The sequence below is a fragment of the Theobroma umbraticum genome, unplaced genomic scaffold, assembly GCF_002168275.2.
Source record: "Theobroma umbraticum cultivar Fairchild unplaced genomic scaffold, ASM216827v3 scaffold_95.0, whole genome shotgun sequence".
Lineage (NCBI taxonomy): Eukaryota > Viridiplantae > Streptophyta > Magnoliopsida > Malvales > Malvaceae > Theobroma > Theobroma umbraticum.
In genome coordinates, this window is record NW_018397257.1 from 11,542,759 (window position 1) to 11,564,818 (window position 22,060).

At 37.5% G+C, this 22,060-nt stretch overlaps 5 protein-coding genes across 5 annotated transcripts in view; 2 read left to right on the forward strand and 3 right to left on the reverse strand.

Annotated features, from left to right (window-relative positions):
• Window positions 1–1,748: 1,748 nt before the first annotated feature.
• LOC110411957 (uncharacterized) lies at window positions 1,749–3,389 on the reverse strand. The gene is made up of 5 exons (XM_021422331.1): window positions 3,052–3,389; window positions 2,873–2,949; window positions 2,748–2,784; window positions 2,540–2,639; window positions 1,749–2,439 (listed from the first exon to the last, which is right to left on the reverse strand). The coding sequence occupies exons 1-5, from the start codon at window positions 3,275–3,277 to the stop codon at window positions 1,860–1,862; spliced, it is 1,020 nt and encodes a 339-aa protein (XP_021278006.1). The 5' UTR covers window positions 3,278–3,389; the 3' UTR covers window positions 1,749–1,859.
• A 2,191-nt stretch (window positions 3,390–5,580) lies between these two features.
• Window positions 5,581–8,709, forward strand: LOC110411955 (pentatricopeptide (PPR) repeat-containing protein). The gene is made up of 2 exons (XM_021422330.2): window positions 5,581–7,077; window positions 7,610–8,709. Exons 1-2 carry the CDS (start codon window positions 6,337–6,339, stop codon window positions 8,381–8,383), a joined length of 1,515 nt encoding a protein of 504 aa, XP_021278005.1. The 5' UTR covers window positions 5,581–6,336; the 3' UTR covers window positions 8,384–8,709.
• Window positions 8,710–10,991: 2,282 nt separating this feature from the next.
• EOL2 (ETO1-like 2) lies at window positions 10,992–15,782 on the forward strand. Its single transcript, XM_021422328.2, has 4 exons — window positions 10,992–13,483; window positions 13,847–14,138; window positions 14,217–14,526; window positions 15,097–15,782. Exons 1-4 carry the CDS (start codon window positions 11,523–11,525, stop codon window positions 15,348–15,350), a joined length of 2,817 nt encoding a protein of 938 aa, XP_021278003.1. The 5' UTR covers window positions 10,992–11,522; the 3' UTR covers window positions 15,351–15,782.
• Window positions 15,783–16,033: 251 nt separating this feature from the next.
• On the reverse strand, window positions 16,034–20,270 carry LOC110411954 (putative inactive receptor-like protein kinase At3g56050). Its single transcript, XM_021422329.1, has 10 exons — window positions 20,169–20,270; window positions 19,798–19,943; window positions 19,552–19,690; window positions 18,835–18,906; window positions 18,598–18,741; window positions 18,361–18,501; window positions 17,702–18,276; window positions 17,266–17,456; window positions 17,053–17,185; window positions 16,034–16,944 (listed from the first exon to the last, which is right to left on the reverse strand). The coding sequence occupies exons 2-10, from the start codon at window positions 19,904–19,906 to the stop codon at window positions 16,346–16,348; spliced, it is 2,103 nt and encodes a 700-aa protein (XP_021278004.1). The 5' UTR covers window positions 19,907–19,943; window positions 20,169–20,270; the 3' UTR covers window positions 16,034–16,345.
• Window positions 20,271–20,983: 713 nt separating this feature from the next.
• Window positions 20,984–22,060, reverse strand: part of LOC110413057 (ubiquitin-activating enzyme E1 2-like) — a 5,186-nt gene continuing 4,109 nt past the window's right edge. Inside the window, exon 5 of the mRNA XM_089782997.1 lies at window positions 20,984–21,169. Within this exon, the coding sequence (XP_089639123.1) occupies window positions 20,984–21,169 (186 nt within the window). The remainder of the gene's footprint in view (window positions 21,170–22,060) is intronic.

The window sequence follows — 22,060 nt, forward strand, 5'->3', positions numbered from 1 at the left end:
AGATATGTTGAAACAACTTCTATTATTTGCTTGTAATTATGGATGCAGTAACGTTGAATAAACATTTAGGATAGAGTGAAGGTGGAATATGTGTGGCTCATAATTAATTAACCAGAAATAATTAGGGCAACTTCTGAGGTATTAATGCTACTTATGAAGCAACAAACTGGCAGTTTCGTTTCACGGTTTCCTACTTGAATGAATGAATCCATGAATTGTATATCTCATACGAGGTTCTTATATTTGCTTTAAGGCCACACAGGATCCACATACATGTATGAGAATATTGAAAATGCTTTTATGGAGTTTCTTTCAATGATAAAACAAAAATTTTATCTCTGGAAGTATCCTTTGAAAAGCTTCTGGGCAAGCAACATATTGCAGAAGGTTTGGAGACAGAGGACAATCAGATTGATTTACTGTCAGCTTCTCTATCTTGATTTCACATCTTCAAGCAAACAAAACAAATTACTCTATTGCATACTTGAAAGAGAAAGCTCTGATAGTTCCCCATTGTCATTATTGTGAACAAAGAGAGGTCAAATTGATCCTATATAACATCTAGAAAGCTGATTAGCGGAATGAGAGAAAAGGAGAAAAACAAGCCTATATGCACTGTAATAAATTTGGGCTTTTGTTACATGGTATAGCCTATACTTATGCAGTAAAGTTTAAAAAGTACTGCTATTTTAATTTTTATTTGCACTTTTTCTTACTTTTAATAACAATCAATAACGTCTACTCATTGCTAAAAAAACTACTAACAGCACTACAAAAAAAAAAAATGCAACCAATTTGTCATTGTAATGTGCTTTACATATATTACTACGTTGAGGGATGAAGAATTAACAGTCGAGAAGTCAATGCATTTGCAGTCATTAAATTTGGAGTGAATAGAGTTGAAATGTTCTATGCATAGGTGGTAGCAGGCGGTGAATAGAGTTGAATGAGATTGTATCATTCTATCTTCCTGTGTTTGCTAATTTTGGTGTTAAACTTGCACTGATCATCAGTGAGGATCTTGATTATGTATCATTTTCTGATGCCTAGCCTTTATTTGGTTGAGAAACAAAAGACCAGTAGGAAATGGTCCCCAAAACTACGTACCACAATTTTCTTCTTGGGCGGCAAACTATAATGACAATCATTACTCAACTGAGCTAACTGTTCGAAATGTTTAGTAATGGATGCAATCAGAAATCACAGCATGGATCGCGTGACTTCATCTTCCAAATATGTTTTGAGGTTTCTTTCTCTTTCTCTGATCTTTAATCACTGTCTTTTTCTATGTGTTAACTTTAATTTTAAATCAAGCTGAAATGTTTTTGAAGAATGGAAAAGCTAAGACAAGCAAATATGATCTAAGTTTCATTTGCCCTATATACTTTGTGACAGAGATCTGGGGCTTGTATGTCTTTGGTTACTGTACTACCGTTAAACAATTATGTATTTTAACACACTTTTCTTCTGACCATGAACAACCAATTGCCGGGAATAAATCAAGCACTGGGCACTGCAGATAGAGCCTAAAACCTCTACTCAAAACTTCCTACTCCTAAGTCCTAAGCCGCCTGATCTGAGTTAGAATCGGGCTCTCAGGCTAAAACTATTTTAGTTGAGTGTGTTATGTTAGCAAGAAAAAGAGAAAACGAAACAAAACGGAGGGAGATCATGGCCTGGAGGTAGAGGCAATTGAAAATTTTATTGCAAATACATGCCTTTGAGCATGCGAAAATTGACAGCATAAATCATGAAAAGGTTTGGCATTACCTCTCCAGTGCATGTCGGGCACCAATCTATGATAATAATGTTTTGCCTTGTACAAGTACCAACAAGATCTGACTAGAACTGTCTGCAATTCACATAGTCAGATCCAGGGTACTCGACAGTTTAAGATTCATTGTAGAATCATCTTCTTTCAACTTGCAGCTCTTCGAGACCATGTTTACATTCACAGAATACATTTCTGTCTTTGAAGGAGAATATAAAGAAAGGGACAAATCTCTATCGGCAGCTTCTTCCTCAATATTGGAGGTTTTTCTCCTAACTTCTTGCCTCAGCTTTGTGCTCAGTGACAGGCTCAAATCAAGGTCCCCATCAAGAGCTTTTCTTTTGGCTATCCTTTGCCTTTCTGCTCCTCTTCCTCCAATATATTTATTCGCAAAAGAAGGATGCATTAGTATTGGCTGCATTTGTGCTTGGATGGTTTCACAATCATCTGGCAACTGTAATTTATCTTGCAAGTCTTCCATTTTCCTGGCAGGCTGTTGATTGAAGATGAAGTTATTGTTCATGTAGAAAACCTCATTCCTTACTTTTGAACCAAGTTCTTCATTCATGTCTGAACCACCAGAACCAGCCTTCCTTCTACTATATATGCAATTAGTCAAGTAAGGCTCAGACATACGGTTTCCACAAAAAGCACTCCATGAAATATCACTATATATATGTAATGAGAGAGAGATGTTAGGCTTACAAAAGAACTAACAGCTCAACCTTTGGAAGCAAAAATATTCAGAGTGGTTTTGTCAATCTATACCTGAAGTCAGAACTAATCCTTTGATCATGAAGCATGGCCTGATGCCAAAGATTTTGAGAAAGGTTATCTACACTTCCCAAAAGCTGCTTGTTGTTTAAAACTGTCATACCATAAAAGTAATATCAGAAAGATTTGATAGAACGCCAAGAAATTAATCAACCCTAAATGTAAAATTTAGGATACATATGTTTGTATGGTCAAGTTGCACCTTGACCCTGATCATCAATCTTCTTGCTCCGGTACATCTGTGTGCTCAACAACCAAAATTGAAATCAGACCAATTACTTCTGTGCTATCTTCCTTAAAAGAATTTAATGTTTGATAACAAATTACCTGCAAATGGCTCTTGACATGAGCAATACTAAGACCATTGATGTTCATTAGTTGCAAGACCAGTTTTGGTGTTGCTTCTACACCAAATAGAATATCAAAATATGATTTACAAGCAGGATCTTAAAGGTACAAAGCAGTTTGAAAAGGAGTAGTTATCGAAAGAAATTCAAGGATCTTACTCTCCTGACCGCCAAGTCTCTCCACAGCTCGAACAAAACAAAGATGAAGTTCAGGGGTCCATCGCAGCCTAGGCATCTTTGATCTGACATACGGCCGCACCCCACTTGAAGCTGCCTTCTTCTCATCTACTTCAACTATGCTGTTGCTTGAGCTTGCACTATTCCTCGTCTTCCTTTCATCATCACCTTCCTCTTCCTCATCCATGTTTAATGGATTCCTCTTCATGATTCTTGCAAGATAGCAGCCTTGTGGAAGAAATATGAGATAATTCAAACAGAAGTGATGATCAAACAAGTTTTGATAATTCCTCCACTTCTTTTCTTCAAACAGTAGTGTGATAAAGAAGGTTCCATAGCTTGGAAGAGTGTAGAGCTGGGTTTCTAACTAATCCAATTGGAAAGTACAAACCCTAAAACTCAGCCTTGTTGGAAAATTATTTTTCTACACACATAGCGGACCCAGATCTTATTCTATGGATGGTGATGATGATGTTGACAGAAACACATGTGATGTCATGGATATCCATGGATGCAGTCATACTATAGAAAGGTAAATGACAGGGAAGTACTAGAAGTAGATGCCGTCCTGGGCGGTGAAAGATTTTAAACAAGAACAAACAAGGAGAAAAATGTTCATGAGGTAAAAGCTAATGAATCCAAAGATGGAAAACAATGCATGTTTTTTCTTTTATTTACATAAAACCTCAATTCCATGAGTAAGTCTTTAATGTTTTCTACTGTCCTATACACAAACACTTAATGCTACCACTGGTATCATTTCTAAAAAATTAAAAATTAAAGTTAGTCCATATGAACTCTCGGACTTATCTTTTAGTCATATTTTGAGATATAGAAATCCAAATCAAAGGGTGTATCTAATTCTTGTTCAACTTGTCCTTCATTATCTAAATAATTGTTATTGTGATAGCTTAATGGAGTTTTAATGGAGTTAAAAGATTATCTTTTTCCCTAGAGCGTGAAGAGAGAGTGAGATAAGCTCCTAGAAAACAGAAACGTTATGGGTGTGTGTTGCGGGAGACTGTGCTGTTGATTCTTGCTGTCGGTGATCACGGATTTGTCTTTGTCCCTTAACCATATGACCGCTCCTAATAACAACAAAGCTTGTACTTTGCTTGGCTTCTCCCAAGATTCCTCAGCCTCTCAAGTAGAAGATGTTAATTATATATATATATATATATATGATCTGATGGTCCTCACACACTGCATTGGATTCAATGATCTTCAAATTTTTCTTATCAAATTCGGACAGTCACAGCTTCCATGATCGCGATTCTCTCATGAGCACGAAAATTCATGATGGTTTTTTATCTCATTCTGGGGGTTTTGTCTTCCATGAAAATAATGTTTTGATGTTTGAGGAGGAGATTCTTCTTTACATAGCTCTCACATGGCCTACTGGCCAACATGTAAACAAGACAACATAACCTACTGCAGGTAGAAGTAAAAACCATTCAAATCTTAATTTAAAGCTAATTAATATCATATTGTTGATGTTGAATATCGATTTTTACAAATTTAAATGTTGAATTTATCATCTTTCCAGTTGAAATTTATACTTTTAATCATATTTTAAATCAAAGGAATTCTAAACAATCTGTTAACCTTAAAAATTTAAAAAACATATGAATAAGAATTTAAAGTAATCCAAAATGGATTGGGATCACATAAAACAACTTTGTGTATGTTACTGGAATTTGGGTTATTGAGATTTGCTCCGAGAATTGTGCCATTTTATAGCTGTTCTATTTTTTGTTGGGAGAGACAAACGAAGGTCTCTAGACCTGCATGTGAAAGAGAACACCAAAACAGTACATGGAAAAAAAAATTCTTTGTTTGATGTGCTTATTGAGACTTGGGAAGCTTCAATCAGTGCAAAACTGTAGCCAGGGTCAACTCCTAGCACAATCCTCTCCTATTATTTTAATCCCAAGGGATGTCACCTAAACATTATATAATATGGTGCATGAGAATACGTAGACCTTTTTATGCGGATGAAACCGATATTCCAGAATGAGTATGTTTGTCCTTTCTCTACTCATCACATTCCCATCATGGATTATACATCATACATGCATTGTCATGACAGCATCTTGCATGTCATGGTACAATCCATAAGGCAAGAGTCGATGTCCATCATCTTTGACGATGTCAATTGGTAAAATACCTTAACCCAAATTATCCTAATCCAAATCTTATTATTTGATAGACAATAAGAATTCTCTAAATACTTAAATTCATGATGATCAATAGTTTTGTGATCAAAATTTGATTATAAAATATTTTAATCCTACTTCATCAAATCAGCTAATGTAAAATATCCAATTAAATGATATCCGTCAACATTATTAGTCATTCATCTACCTCAAGAAACTCTAATGAGTTCAGCAAACTTAATCAAATCAGATAATGCAGGATACCTTACTATAGTAAGTAACCATTAACATTCTTAATAGTGTAGAAACGGTGGATAATTTCCTGGATCTAGCCCAAGAAACTTGATGGGTTGAGCAGCAGAAAAGCTAGCCCAGTCTCTAGTTTTTCGTCTATCCAAGAGTCAAAACCAGCCCAACAAGGAAACCCAGGATTCTGGCCAAGGTTTTTAACTGGGAAAAGAACACGAGAACAAGAGATGGAATAACCGAAAAGGACTGTTGACCTATTGTTCGAACGGACGGCCAGAAAAAGCAAAAATGCAGAGGCAAGAAAATCCATAAAAAACCCAAGCAGCGATGTTTACTAAAATTAGCTGAGAAGTCATCGTTGGGACACGTCTCCGCACTGTAAGCTCAGAAACTTGGTTCGACAGAAGGTGACATCTTTGTAAGCTTTGTCTGTGGGAGTTGGTAAGTCGAGCTTCTTTAGCCTTTGAAAACACTCTTGCCCCGTTCGACACACCAACACCACCCAAATCCCATACCATTTTTCTTCATCACAACTTGTTGTTTGCCCCTTCGGCTGAACTCCAAGAATCTTATCTTTACCCTTTTGTTTCCCTGTTCATGGATTCCTCTTTTGTCGTCATTTTCTATTCAGTTTCTCCAGCTTGAACCGCTCTGGGATTCTGTTTGGATGCCGAGAAATCGTAGAAAATTAGAAGAAAAAAAGATTTAACTTTTGACTCCAGAGGGACCAGGCTGCTTTCTTTTGACCCGTATTAGACGTGGTTTTGCTTTATTTTGCGGGAACTGAAGCTGACTTCTTGAAAGATTTTGTTTCTTTTTCCCTTCTTTCAACTGGCAACCAAGCTCTCCCCATATCCAACATATGGCCTTTGCTCGTCGGTTCACCTCGTTGACTGAATTATCTTTGCCTTTTCAAAGCCACCGCTTTCTGGCTCCTCAATTTTATCAAACTTTCTTTTCGAGACATAGTCTTAGAAGAATTTCAACGAGGATCTGCAACCACCAAAATCCGAGCTTTGTTCTTAGGAAAAGACAACCGAGAACCAGAGAGTGTAGGCTGTTCAAATCGGTGGAATTGGACCAATTTTTAACAAGTGATGATGAAGATGAAATGAGTGAAGGCTTTTTTGAGGCAATTGAAGAACTAGAGAGGATGACAAGGGAACCCTCTGATATTCTTGAAGAAATGAATGATAGGTTGTCATCAAGAGAGTTCCAGTTGGTTTTGGTTTACTTTTCTCAAGAAGGGAGAGATTCTTGGTGTGCACTTGAAGTCTTTGAGTGGCTCAAGAAGGAGAATAAGGTTGATAATGAGACAATGGAACTTATGGTTTCTATTATGTGTAGTTGGGTCAAGAAGTTGATTGAAGGAGAGGGTGAGGTTGGTGATGTGGTTGACCTCCTTGTGGACATGGATTGCGTGGGGTTGAAGCCGGGTTTTAGTATGATTGAGAAGGTGATTTCAATGTATTGGGAGATGGAGAAGAAAGTTGGAGCTGTTGTGTTCGTGAAGGAGGTTTTGAGACGGGGAATTTCATACGAAGATGAAGATGGTGAAGGACAGAAAGGGGGGCCAACTGGTTATCTTTCATGGAAGATGATGGTATGTTCTCTTAAGCTTTCATATTTTCCTATCCAGATATTCTAGTTTGTGTGTTAGAGATTAATTTCTTGTACTTTTGTGTAATAGAGAATTGGTTGAATCAAATCTGCTTGTTAGTTGGATTTTTCATTGTTATTGCTTTTGTTGATAAGTTGGTTATGTTTCCATCTTGTTCTTGGAATTAATGGTGGCTGCTTTCTATGTTTAGTCATTTGTTAGTCCTTCTTGTTTTTGTTTGTTGCCTTAGTGTTCATTACTTTCTTGATTGTCTATAAGTATGTTTTGATCCCTATGTTATTCTAGTTAGAACTTTATGCTTTTATATGCAGAATGCATACAGTTCAATGTTGTTTTTCTCTTTCGCTCATTATCTTCAATGGTTTCTTAATTGGGCTTTGTCATTATTCATTATACTCTGCACTGAAAACAACTTCTTAACAAAGTCACAGATTATTGCTATTCCAGTGTGTATCTGTTAGACAGATTGTATTCTGATTCTGTGTCGATAACCAATTTACCTATGTTCGGCCAGGTTGAGGGTAACTACAGGGATGCCATCAAATTGGTGATTGAGCTTAGAGAATCTGGGTTGAAGCCTGAGATTTACAGTTACCTCATTGCAATGACAGCAATAGTCAAAGAGCTTAATGAATTTGCAAAAGCCTTGCGTAAGTTGAAAGCTTTTGCAAGGTCTGGTTTGGTTTCTGAACTTGATATGGAAAATTTAGAGCTTATAGAAAAGTATCAATCTGATCTTCTTGCTGATGGACTAAGATTGTCTAATTGGGCAATTGAAGAGGGAACTTCTTCACTTTTTGGGTTGGTTCATGAGAGGCTTCTTGCTATGTATATTTGTGCTGGCCGTGGACTTGAAGCTGAAAGACAGCTGTGGGAAATGAAACTTGAGGGTAAGGAGGCTGATGCAGACCTTCATGACATTGTTTTAGCTATTTGTGCTTCCCAAAAGGAGGCTAGTGCCATATCGCGATTGCTTACTAGAATGGAAGTTTCAAGCTCTCTCCGGAGGAAGAAAACTTTATCATGGCTATTGAGGGGTTACATTAAAGGAGGGCATATTAGTGATGCTGCAGAAACAGTGATTAAAATGCTTGATTTGGGCTTACATCCAGAATATCTAGACAGGGCAGCTGTTCTGCAGGAACTGAGGAAAAGGATCCAACTGCCTGGAAACATTGAAACTTATGTTAATCTCTGCAGGCGACTATATGATGCGAGTTTGATCGGACCTTGCCTTTTATATCTGTATATAAAGAAATATAAGCTTTGGGTTATAAAAATGCTTTAAAAGCTGATGAATGGCAATGACAATCTTGAACCCAGATTTCTTTTAGAAGTAGTATACTTTCTGGGTCAAGAATTCATTGGAAATAACACTGGCGTTTTGTAAAGGTGAATTTTGTATAGCTTTAAGTGGCCCTGGAGCAGTATAAGGAACAAGGATGCTCAGTAAATATGCAGATCAACATTGAACCCTGCAAATACATGCTAAGCATTTTGTTCTAGGGGGTCATGTAAATACATGTATTGTACATAATAAAGAATTCTCCTCAAAATGTAACTAATGAGACTACCGTATTTGTGCTACAAATATGTTCTGGCATTATTCTCTTCCTCCTTTATTCCCTTGAATATATCATAGTTTCATCAGAGCTTCCCATACATAATATGAACCTGATGATCTGCTAGTCTCCTGCACATGTTACAATCAACCTCTGATCTTTCCTGATTGCAGCAGCTATCTTCACTTTATCTGCAACCTGTCCATTTCATTGTATTCATGGCAACATAAAATGAAGAAAAGTTTTTGATCTACATTAATTCTTTGTTAAAGGACATAGTAAAACTCTTAACCGCAAGTTTAGCATGCAGTTCTAACTCTAAGTACAAGTACGCCCACTCGCAGCCTCTAGGATTAGGCAATCCCACCAATAATTGTAATTTATTGCTACTAAAACGCAGAGACCAGTCTACCAAAACAGAAAGTGATATAATGACCAAACTAAACATTAGGAAGCAAAAAAAACCTAATGTTACGTGTTGTCTGTCATCAAAAGTTCTCGCATGAAATTGGCATTACCTAATTTAGCTTCACTTCACTAAAACAAGAAATGGGGTTGTTAAGGATATATTGTCAGTGATGTTGGTAGCTCTCAACTGCAGGGAATATGGTATAATTCTCAGCTATTACTTGGATGATGTATATACCTTACCCCCTCGTCTGCACATGTTGGCAAGGAAGAGCAAAGAGATTTCGCTTCTTCTTGCTCGTGTCAACCATTACCATTAGCTGCTGATTTTCTCGTTTAGGTTGCAAGGGGTCAATCCTTTTCCATCTTATCCTTTCACCGCCGCCTGATAAGAACAAAAGCAGTTCTAGAATCTAGACTATCCAGTTCTTCATCGTCCGTGTTTTACAATCTACCAGAGTACAGGCAAGCCTGGGACCATTGATGATTGAAAATCAGCAGTGAAAAATGTATATTGAGTTGGTAAAATCATATCATTATGGCTAAAATTCGGTCACACCAATAAATCTTTTTCAACCCTGTTGGTGTTAAAAAGAGTATTGGTTTCTGGCTTCCTTCATAGAACCGCAAAGATTCTTAGAAAACCTTGATTTAACAGTTCATGGACATTTGCACTCTTTTGTTGCAAATAGGGCCTGCTCCACTCTCTCTTTCTCAATCACAATGTCGAGGCAAGAAAACAGGCTGATTGCAGAATTCTCACATGGGGGCCTAGCCACGTGATCATACTTTCTTGGCTCTATGCTCCTCCTTTCCTACCAGGATATATTCTGTTTTTAGGCACCTTTTTTGGCATATGGTATTGCAACTTGTAAATTATGCCTATAAACATTCTGGAGATGTTCACCAGAACCTTAAGTCATTTATTCACACAATCAACTTCAGAACCTCATCATGGAAGAAAGAGAACTGTTAATTTATGAAAAAAGATGTACTTAGATCTATTAGGCTACCTAACCTTTCAATTAATTTGGTCCAATGTTTTCATTCCTCCATTTTTAATTCTCATTTGTTTAGAGAATGATTATCAATGTATCTTGGCATATGCATGGCACTTGGCAGATCTACTTTTTATAGTTTTATGTGATTTAATTAATGGGGTTGTGCCTTGTTATCTTAATCTATTTTCTTTTGGTGAATAAAATTATCTTAATAGGTTAAGAAAATGTGCAGGAACATCCATGATTTAGACATCTGAACCAATGGTAGCACACCAAGCTTATATTCTTTTCTGCTACCTGAGGACAGAATACTGTTTCCTTTTTTCATTTGTTTAACATTTATACTTGATAGAAATGCTGTCTGCCTGAGAAAAATCAAACTTACTAAAGAAAATGAACACATAATGGGGGATATCTGCTTTATCACATTTATTGGCCTATTGTTTCTGCTGGACAACTATATTTGAAGCTTAATCTCTACTCCAATTGCAGTCAATCCTCGACAAACATAAATATTTATGATATCACGGACACGAACAATACAGTAAATATAAATCCTGACATTGTATTTCACCTCAAAGAACTGTTGGCTTGATGGATAAAGTCTGGCCTAAATACATGGGTTCTTGTCATGAATTACTCCATTTCCTTTGTTGAATGATTAAGCACCAAACATCTTAAATTTTGAACGGGATTGTCGTTGAAAATTTGAAAACAGCATCCTCAACTGTCGGGTCTGTCTGTTATCTGATGAGACCCATGACCATATTATATTACATGTAACATGATCCATAGGGTACCGAATGCCACCCACCTTTGCTTATCCTTTCGTGATATACCCAATTTAATCCATCTTTTCTAATGATAATCTATCAATAGTTAAACCTTAAGTTACCTTAATTAGAAGAAATCAACTTATAAGCACCCCGCTGACCAAGATGAGTTGGTCCCAGTTCTCATCTTCCCTTTGATGCTGACATGGTGATATTCCATTGGAAACCTACTCCATCCTGGTCTTTGTTTTGGCATTGGAGTTAGCCACCAAATTAGCCATCTTTCTTTCTGGTAACACCAACACCAAAACTGCCAAAGTTTTATAATAATAAGGCTCACTGTTTTCCATCAGAAAGAGAGAGAGGGAGGGAGAAAGCTCAGAAGAATCTATCCTATGAAAGAAAGAGAAAGGAAACTCAAAGAGTAGTACTAGTTGCAAAATTTTTTTCTTGCCTCTGTTGGCCTTCTGCCCCTGCATCACACCTTTCCCTCTCTGTTTCCCTGGTGCTTGAAGAAGGAAAGAAAGGAGGTAAACAACCATTTTGTTCCCAAAGCTCTTTTCTTTCTGTTTTGTTTGTTGATTTTTTTAGCCAAAGACTAGACATTTCTATGTCAGTAGAAATTAGTAAATTTACTTGAAAGAGTGAAGAAAAACCACCATATGGTATACACTGAATAGAAAATGCGTGGCATTAAGCTAATAGAAAGATTCAAAAGCACTCAAGTTCATGCCTTGAATCCACCAGATACCACTGTTGTTAACAGCACTGGCTCTTCTTCCACAGCAGGTCAGCTTAAAAATCATAGAGTCAAATTTGTAAGGTCAAAACTCAAATCCAATAAAGCCAGTTCTGTCTCAGCAGCTAAAACTCTGCTTCCTTTTGGACTCCCTCGAACTGACCTTCTTGAACCACCCATAGAACCTCACTTAAAACAAATTCAATTAGTAGAAACCTTGGCTGATCTTTACCGCCGGTTTGAAACTTGTTTAGAATCAGAGAAATCATTGATATGCATTGAACAGTACTCATTTTTGAGTAGCCTTGGTGATCTTAAGTTACTGAGAAGTTGCCTCCGTGCTGCGAGGCAACATGCCTTTGATGTGCACTCAAAGGTAGTTCTCTCAGCTTGGTTAAGGTATGAGAGGAGAGAAGATGAGCTTGCTAGCGTATTACCAATGGATTGTAGTAGGTTCATTCTTGAATGTCCCAAGGCTGCTCTGGTATCTGGGTACAATCCAAATTCAATTTATGACCACTGCAAGTGTTATCAAGAGTGTACCAAGTCTGCTGATGCACAAATCTCTAAAGGGAATGAGTGTTTGACATTGGAAGAAGATAGTGATATTTCCTTTTATGTTGGCAATGAGGAGATAAATTGTGTTCGATTTAAGATTGCTGCACTTTCCAGCCCATTTAAGACAATGCTATATGGGAGTTTCATGGAGTCAAAAAGTTATAAAATTAATTTTTCTCAAAATGGTATCTCTGTAGAGGGAATGAGAGCTGTGGATTTGTACAGTAGGAATAGGAGGGTGGATTTGTTTTCTCCTGAGATTGTTCTGGAGCTCTTATCTTTTGCAAATAGGTTCTGTTGTGAGGAAATGAAGTCTGCTTGTGATATTCATTTGGCTTCTTTAGTCAGCTGTATAGAGGATGCATTGGTCCTTATTGAATATGGGTTAGAGGAAAGGGCAAATGTTCTAGTAGCTTCATGTTTGCAGGTGCTGCTAAGAGAGCTCCCAAGTTCTCTTTATAACCCCAAAGTGATGAAAATATTTTGTAGCTTTGAGGCAAGGGAGAGATTGGCGTCAGCCGGGCACGCTTCTTTCTTCTTGTATTATTTCCTAAGCCAGGTGGCTATGGAAGAAAATATGGTGTCAAATGCAACAGTGATGTTGTTGGAAAGGTTGAAAGAATGTGCCACAGAAAAGTGGCAGAAGGCTCTTGCTTTGCATCAACTGGGTTGTGTGTTGCTCGAGAGAAAAGAGTATAGAAGTGCTCTATATTGTTTTGAAGCAGCTACAGAGGCAGGTCATGTTTATTCATTAGCTGGTATGGCAAGATCCAGGTACAAGCAAGGGCAACAATATTTAGCTTATAAGTTGATTAGCTCACTTATCTCTGAGTATAAAGCGGTTGGGTGGATGTACCAGGAACGATCTTTGTATAATGTTGGGAAGGATAAGATTGCTGATTTGAACATTGCAACTGAATTGGATCCCACCTTGTTATTCCCATATAAATATAGAGCAGTCTCAAAGGCAGAGGAGAAGCAAACTAGGGCTGCTATTTCAGAGATTGACAGAATCATTGGATTCAAGCTTGCACCAGACTGCCTAGAATTGCGAGCTTGGTTCTTCATAGCAATTGAGGATTATGGAAGTGCTCTGAGAGATATTACAGTACTGTTAACTTTGGAGCCAAATTACAGGATGTTCAATGAGCAAGTAAGCGGGGATGATTTGATTGGGCTCCTGAACCATAAGGTTCAGCAGGGAAGTCAGGCTGACTGCTGGATGCAGCTTTATGAGCGATGGTCTTCTGTAGATGATATTGGCTCTCTAGCTGTCATTCACCAGATGCTGGTTAATGATCCTGGAAAAAGCCTCCTGAGGTTTCGGCAATCTCTGCTTCTTTTGAGGTAAGCTTTTTCTTATCAAGTTTTTGTTTTAGGTGTCTTATTGAACTGCAATTCTTGTTCTGTCTATGGTTTTTATTAAGGTTGTTTGATTTCTAGAATCCTTTGGTCTCCAAAATAGACATCTGAATTTTTTAGAATCCATAGTGATTCAAATGCTGTCTTATACAGGAATCATGTTGCTTTAAGTTGAGATAATAGACTTGTACCTTTGTACAGGATATTGGTGTCTTGTCTTGTTCAGTTTTCTTTTAGCTGATGTCTTTTTCCATTCAAAGTTTCCTGTTCTGGGATGTAATTGTTCTCAGGTTTTATCCTACTATATTTGATGAGATGAAGAATACTGATTATCCATTAACATTGCAGGCTAAATTGTCAGAAGGCTGCTATGCGATGTTTGCGATTGGCTCATAATCTTTCTAGCTCTGAGCATGAAAAGTTAGTTTATGAAGGATGGATTTTATATGACACTGGCAATCGGGAAGAAGCTCTTGCTAGAGCTGAGAAGTCCATATTGATTCAGAGGTCATTTGAAGCCTTTTTCCTGAAAGCATACACATTGGCAGATTCGAGTCTGGATCCTGAATCTTCTTCTTATGTCATTCAACTTCTGGAGGAAGCCCTTAGATGCCCTTCTGATGGTCTTCGGAAAGGACAAGTGAGTAAATCTATGTTTGGACTCTGTCATTTGACCATCATCATACTTATTTGATTGATTATGATAATATTTGTGCAGGCACTCAATAATTTAGGCACTGTCTATTTGGATTGTGGTAAACTGGATCAAGCTGCAAACTGCTATATGAATGCTCTTGAAATCAAGCATACAAGAGCTCATCAAGGGTTAGCACGTGTATATTTATTAAGAAATCAGCGAAAAGCTGCATACGATGAGATGTCCAAGCTAATAGAGAAGGCACATAATAATGCCTCAGCATATGAAAAGCGATCTGAATATTGTGATCGCGAGATGGCAAAGAATGATCTCAACATGGCAACAAAACTGGATCCACTTAGAACATATCCATACAGATACAGGGCAGCTGGTAATTTTCTAATTTGTTTTCTCAGTTTATGAAATATGATTCTGGTTGGAGACCCATATTTTTCCTTGGTTCTTGAGCATGCATGACTTCTTGCTTACAAAGAAAGACTCGTTAGGAATCCTAGAAATAGCTGAATATCAAAGATTTTGGGGACTCTTTAGGTTAAGTAGGTTGAGTGCTTCTTGCTTCTTGCACAAATTGTCATCGTTGGCAAGGTGCACATGATCAATCACTCTAAGCAAGTCTTCCCTCAGAGTTCTATAGGCACCCATTTGCTCTATTCTTAATGACTTGATTATAATAAAGGACATGAAGTACATATCTAGGTATGTTGTAAAGATGGAACATCGATGTTTTACTAGTCTAGTTTTCTTTGTGCCAAGACAAAACGATCTCTTTCAATTTTCTATTTTAATATATTGCAGGGGGGATAATTTTTCTGTAATCATACCGTCTTTTTCTATTGGCCCCAGATTGGTTTATTTAATAGAAATTTTTTTACTTCAATACACCTTTGTCATATGAGAAATTTAAAATCAGTGTTGACATGCGGCATCATTTTATTATCAGTGCTAATGGATGACCAAAAAGAAACTGAAGCAGTTGAAGAGCTTTCAAAGGCCATAGCTTTCAAGCCTGACCTGCAAATGCTTCATCTTCGAGCAGCATTTTACGAGTCAATAGGTGATCTCAACTCGGCTCTCTGTGATTGTGAAGCAGCTCTCTGCTTGGACCCGAACCATATGGACACTCTTGATCTGTATAACAGAGCACGGGACCGAGCCACCCATCCACAAGAAAATGTGAGAGGCATGGGGAGTTAGTTGTCAGCAACAAGGAAAAGAATCATGGAGTCTTTTCACATAGCTTTGTTTCCTTCCTGGAAATGATGGGCTTGTAAGCTTCTAGCTGCTGAATGACAATGGTTATTAAGACCATGACAGTTGCATGTAAATATGAGCATCATGGAACTAATGATAGTGGTGAAATTGAACAAGCAGCCTATCGTCCATCTTCCTGGAAATCATTAGTTTCATGTGACAGAATTGATCCTTCATGATAGTGGCAAGAGATGCAGGTTAAAGAGTTTACAATGTTGTAACTCTAGTCATTGCTTACAAAAAAAAAAAAAATATGGGATACAGTTCACCAAATATCTTATCATTTGAGATGGACTTCTTTTCATTACTACTCTTAAATCATCTTGTACATGAACAAGATTTAAACAGGCTTAAATCTCTCATTTTAGCTTGTAATTTTTGGTTCTTTATCTTCTTTTGCTTGCAATTTGGTAGGCCGTCTGGTAAACTTCTCCTTTCTACCAACTGAATCTCTCCCTCCATGTTCCTCTCTCTCCCTCTCTCTTTTGTCCCTCAAATGATGTAGTTCCAGTCTATTTCCAACAGCTCTCCAAGGCCACTTGACTTCATGCTTAATGAAGAAGATGAGAGAAAGTAGAAGAGTTTCGGAGGTAAGAGTGATCAGATGGTTTAAAACATACTGATACTGGATAAAGGGAAGAGAATCAACATTTATTCATCTCCCAAGCTGTTGCACTGCAATTTATACAATCCATTTTAACATATGAATGAACAAATGAGGACATGGAAAGGAAAAAAAAAACAAAAAGAATGGAGTGTAGCAGCAAACCAAGGCCAGCAACTCTTCCTCTCTCAGTTATATACAAAAAATCATTTCTCCTTACCAGGCATTACATTAGAGAAAGCAGAATCTACCCGAAACTCCAAATGCTTCAGAGCCCAACAACAAATACAGGAAAAAACAGAATGCAAATTTATTCAGGTTTCAACTTCACTGATCAACTTGCTTCTGTAGACAGGATTTCAAGCTCAGCCCACCAAAGGGGAGATAGTTTTGGAGTTGCTCCATCAGGTCCCATTGCTGTGATCTCTTTCAACTTAGCTGCGATTTCTCTCATTGTTGGTCTCTCTTTTGGATCAGGATGAACACAACTTTTAATCACTTCAAAAAGTTTCTCTAGCTCATCTTCTTGGAAAGATTTAAGAGTTGGATCCACCATTTCTATTAAGGGTTGGTCCCTTCTCAAATAGTCAGAGGCCCAGTCTGCAAGAGAGCCATTGTCAACCGAATATGGGATCCTACCAGTTATCATTTCAAACAATATTACGCCGAAGCTGTAAACGTTGCCGTCTGCATCTGCAGATGGGGATTCTAAGAGCTCCATGGTAGCTGATCCCACCTTGGCTGCGGTAGCATTATTCATGAAGCTGAAATCAGATATTTTGGCAGCATAGTCTTCAGTCAGATAGACAGAGCAAGACTGCAGGTTTCTATGGGCTATAGGTGGAGTTAGCTGATGCATGTGCTCAAGGCAGTATGCTACTCCCATGGCTATTCTCAATCGCATTGCCCAGTCCAAGTGCTCGGCTTCTTGTACTGCAAGAAATCCAGAAGTCAGCATCATACAAGCCATTATCAGTTTGTTTGGAATCATTTAATAAACACTCTTCTTATGCTACAGATTAAAGGGTTAAAAGAACTTACTATGTAGATGCTCAAACAGTGTTCCATTAGGAGCATACTCAAAAACCATCATTCTTGTGAAAGGCACATTTTCTTCGCAATAGCCGATGAGGTTCACAAAATTCTTGTGGTTCACTTTAGACAATGTGTCTATCTGAAGGAATGAAATCATCGAGGTTCAGCAATGGTCTAAAAGTGTTTTAAAGACTACAGTGATTCATGATATGGCAGTACCTTCTTTCTAAATTGTGTTTCTAAATTCTTTGACCAATCTTCACGAGATGCAACTGCAGTTGATGTCACAGCTATTTCAACCCCACTTGATAGAGTTCCCTTATAGACTGTGCCGTCCGAAAAAGTGCCAATTATGTTGCTGAAATCTTCACAGGCTGCTTCAAGTTCTGATCGCTTGAGCTTTGGTACACCTGAAATGCAGACACCAATATAAAGATAATGCAAATCTGTAGACTATGCTGATACAGAAAGAGGTTCCAAAAACCCCATCTTGTTTCACAAAGAACAAATTTTAATCCAAAATTCTGAGCCAAAAGGCACACATAGTAGTTTTGCCAAAGAGTTCGATGTAAATTGCCTAAAAGAATGCCTTTTGGGCTGCATATGTTTATAGCAAGAAATGCATGGGGAGTATTGTGAAACAAAGAAAACATACCTGTTACAAATGCCTTCTGCAGCTGCCCACTTAATCCAGTGGCCCAAGGTTTTACGGTAACTACCTTGCTACTTCGGAAGAGGACAATGCCCAGGACTGAAATCAAAACAAACACGGAACCCCCAATACTTGCAACCAAAACTAGAACCATATGATGCTTTATGTCAGAATTCTCATCTGCCATTTGGCTTGGAGTTGAAGAGGGGAAATTGGTAGGGACACCATGTGATTGTGGTGGTTCAGAGATAAATACTGGTGGATCTACAGGAGGTTGTGAAGCTGGAGTCGGTGCTAGTGCAGGTGAAGGTGAAGGTGGCAAAAAGATACTAGAGGGGGACGCTGCTGGAGACGAAAATGGTGACTCCGAGGGAGATAGAGATGGTGACAAGGGTGATGGTGAAGGTGACACTGAAGGTGAAAATGGGGATTCTGATGGTGAAGACAGATGATTAGGTGCAATTGAAGGTGATGGTGACAGTTGGGAATCTCTTCCGTTGGCTTTCACTGCATTTGAGGTATCTACCACCTGCTGCAGCCGCCTCCAGTGAACTACATCTTCTGGCTGGGCAATGTTCCTAACAATGAGAAGATGTCATGAAGCAAATGGCTAATACATTGTAGCAGCATCTGAAGATAGTACGTCAATTTCACTTGCTTACCGAGGAAAACCTCCATTTTTACAAGATGGTCTAGTAGCAGCATTAGTCAGCTGATTCTCATCTACTTGAAATTCGGAAAGCTTCTTAACCTCATTCAATTCAGGTGCTAGGCTGCCAAGAAACTCATTGTTGTCGAGTAAACTGCATCAAGAACAAATTGGAAAAAAACAAGGGACTAAATAAAAAAGCTGCAATAAATTAAAACTGAACATAAACAACCTGAAAAGAGGATCTTACAGAGTTGTGAGGGAGAGATTATAGCCAAAATTAGATGGAAATGGTCCACTAAAGTTATTGTATCCTAAATCCAACACCTCCAGCTCCTTCAATTCCCAGATTTCTTCAGGAACGGTTCCAGAAAAAGAATTGTTGCGCAATATACTGCAATTGTGCAAGATCAAAAGCAGCAGTAAGAAAATGGTTTAGATAAAGAAGATTTGTCAAAAGTATAAATCAACTGATTATAAGACTTACATAGATTTTAAATACCCCAGCTTCCCAACTTCAGGTCCCAGGGTCCCAACAAGGCAAAGATCTTTCAAATTTCTGCAAGGAGCATAGATCTGACGTCAGGGTTACCATCTAAACTAGATATTTTTGGAATCACTTCATCAAAAAACAATGGCGTGAAAAGCCAGGAAACTGCAACAACAATAAGTTATACATCACATGGAAGCAATAAGCAGTTGGTTATCTTATCAATATCTTAGCTTTATATCAAATTCAATTCTTCATAAGCAACTTCAACATCTGGCAACAACCAAAACCCTTTTTACCCCTTCAGAGAACAATCACTCTGATAATCAACAAAGAGCCAAATTCCAGTAATTGATTCTGCAGGCCTTGAAATTGTTAATCAGGTTACCAAGACCTGGAATCTAAGATGACCCAGCGAACTACCATTAACAAAGGGGATTCTGAATGTTTTCATATCAACAATATCTCCCCCCATATCTTTACAAATTTGGATCTAATTCTGTAAACTATACTAGGTACTCTAATACTAAAATTTAAAAACAGAAACAAGCTTCATTATGTCTAAGACAGCTTAGTTTAGAAAGTATAATGGCAGACGATTATCCAGAACATTAACCATAGCCTCTAATTTGTATGATTATATGAAAAATGAGCAGATCTTCAAACAAAATAACACCAAAGAGAGAGAAAATTTGCAAGAGAAGAGAAACTCACAGAATGACTACTTTTCCATCGGAGCACTCGACCCCGAACCAAGAACAGGGATCAATCTCTCCATCATTTTCCTTCCAGTTCGACAAAGCACCAAAAGGGTCGATCACCACTCTCTCTCTGAACCTCAACAAAGCCAAACCTGCACCATTTTTTGTACACACACACACAGTTATATTTGTTTCAGGGCCTCAAGAAACTGCACGGACATGCAAAGCTAGCCACATGCCATGGTCATTGGTATATTACCTTCACTGTTGGAAGCCGAGGAAAAGCTCATGTTCTGATCAAACAGTGACAAGACCAGCATTAACATCATTCTGAACTTGAACCGCTTGAATCCCCACCGTCCATCCATGTCCCAACAAGAGGATTTCCAAGCTTTTTCCTATCAACTTTTGAGAAAACAAAGAGATTCAAATATATATTACAGACAAAAAGATACAAAAACTATTACAGAGCTTCTTGGTGCCTGCTTAGAGACTGCTTGCAAATTTGGACGAAAAGAGAAGAAAGCGCGTGTGCATATCGGTGATTATTTATTATATAAAATGAAACTGTTTGTAAGTTAAAACCGAATGAACTTCTTCAACAGGACCCAAAGACATGTAGACACTCACGGTTTTAACGGAGACAAAAGAAAAAGAAAATGTAAAACTGGGTTCTGAGTTTGGTCCTCTTCGGCGGATTAACAAACTGTTGGAGTTTTGATTTGTCTGCTTGCTGATGGGATTGACCCTCTCCACCCTTTCCACATTTATAGCGCCGTCCTGTGAAATCCCCCCACGTGCTTTTCACATGGTGAATATTCTTCTTTTCTTTTTCACTACGGTTCAGGTAAACACTTTCGTTGTTTTGTTAACTCACTAGTTCTAAAATTGTCTGAAAAATATAACTTACCGAACCATTTTTGAAGTTTAAAATGCTGGTGGAAAAAAGATGGAGAATTTTACTAAATCTGACAACTCAAGTAAAGCTCAATGCAAGGCTTGTGTCAGTGAGGGTGAAGATGGATATCTTATTATCAGGGAATTCTTATTATTCAATTCGATTAAATACAATTCGGGTGTTTTATATTTAGAGTTGAAATTAAATCCATTCAAATTTAAATAAAGTGTTGATATTATTTTTTGGATATCTGATATTTAAATTCAATTATATTTTTATTTATAATATTGAGTATTTGAACTCAAACGTGAGAAATACGTATATATAATGTCATCATTTCTTTTCTTTAAGAATCCTTAAATTAATTAATTAATCTATTTAGGAATCAACTATCATTTGTTTTTCAATAATTTATGCCACAATGCCCTTAACAAGTCAGACACCCCTAGATAAACCAAACAATGTTTTTCATTTTTTTAACAGAGTACCTTACTTCCTTGCCGTCTTCTGACTGGTTATGGTGTCTTGAAAATTCTAACCCAAAAACTTAGGACATTTCAGAACTCATGCTCAGCTGTCCGAAAATCTGAACCACCTTCATTGACCCTGATCTCAGGACTGGTACAAACAGAGCCAACCTGAATGGATCAGGCACATTCCCAACTTCACTTACATTTCCAACGTGCCTGTCAGCTGTTGAAATGGTCATTTTCAAAACCTGTTCAATACTGGCCTGCACCGGACAAGCCATTAGAAGATAACTTGGGATCAAATAATTCAACAAAATTAAATAATTTTATACCCCACTTGGATTTTTGCCAGGTATATCAAATTAAATAATATTCAACCTCCCCTCCACAAAAAAAAAAGAGTGAACAGAAAGATACCCTTATGTTGTAAATCTGATAACAATATTTAATGTGGAGAACATGCTTTGAAGGTAAGTTCCAAAGGTTGGGAAAGAGGATATAATTTGTGCATACTATGAAAGGTGAGAGACAGAAAATGATGTCTCAGCTTCTGTGAATATGATTTTGATGGCTCAGTGTTACTTTGTAATTGTTCTAAATGTATTTTCTTTCTGATAAATTCATCTTTAATTAGCTGTAATTTTTAATTTGTTTTATTTACCAATTGCCTGGTGATGGATCATATATAGGCATGCTTCTTAAGGCACAATGACCCCTGACCTTTACTTTAAAGGTATAAAAGACATGATCCTATTATGATTACATGAAGGAAACTTCGAAAGACGAAATTAACTGCTCACTTAATCGACTAATTGATCAACTAACTTGTTCTAAAGACAAAGTTTAAATCGAAGATTAGGAATGATTAGGAATAGTGGATTAATTCTAAGATTAGGAATGATTAGTTTGAAATATTCTATGGTTAGGACTTGGGAGGAAGTTCAAATAAAAAAAGGGTTATCTTTTTCAGATGTAAATTTGGATTTATTTTTTTAATGGTATAGCCTTTAAGTAAATGTGCAAAAAGTTAAACAAAGCTAACTCCAACATCCAATAACTCCATTGGTGCATGACAACAAGTCATTTGGTGCAACCAAGAAATTGACAGTCCAGCGTACAAAAACCAAGCACAAATTTGTTCATTTATGTTTGGT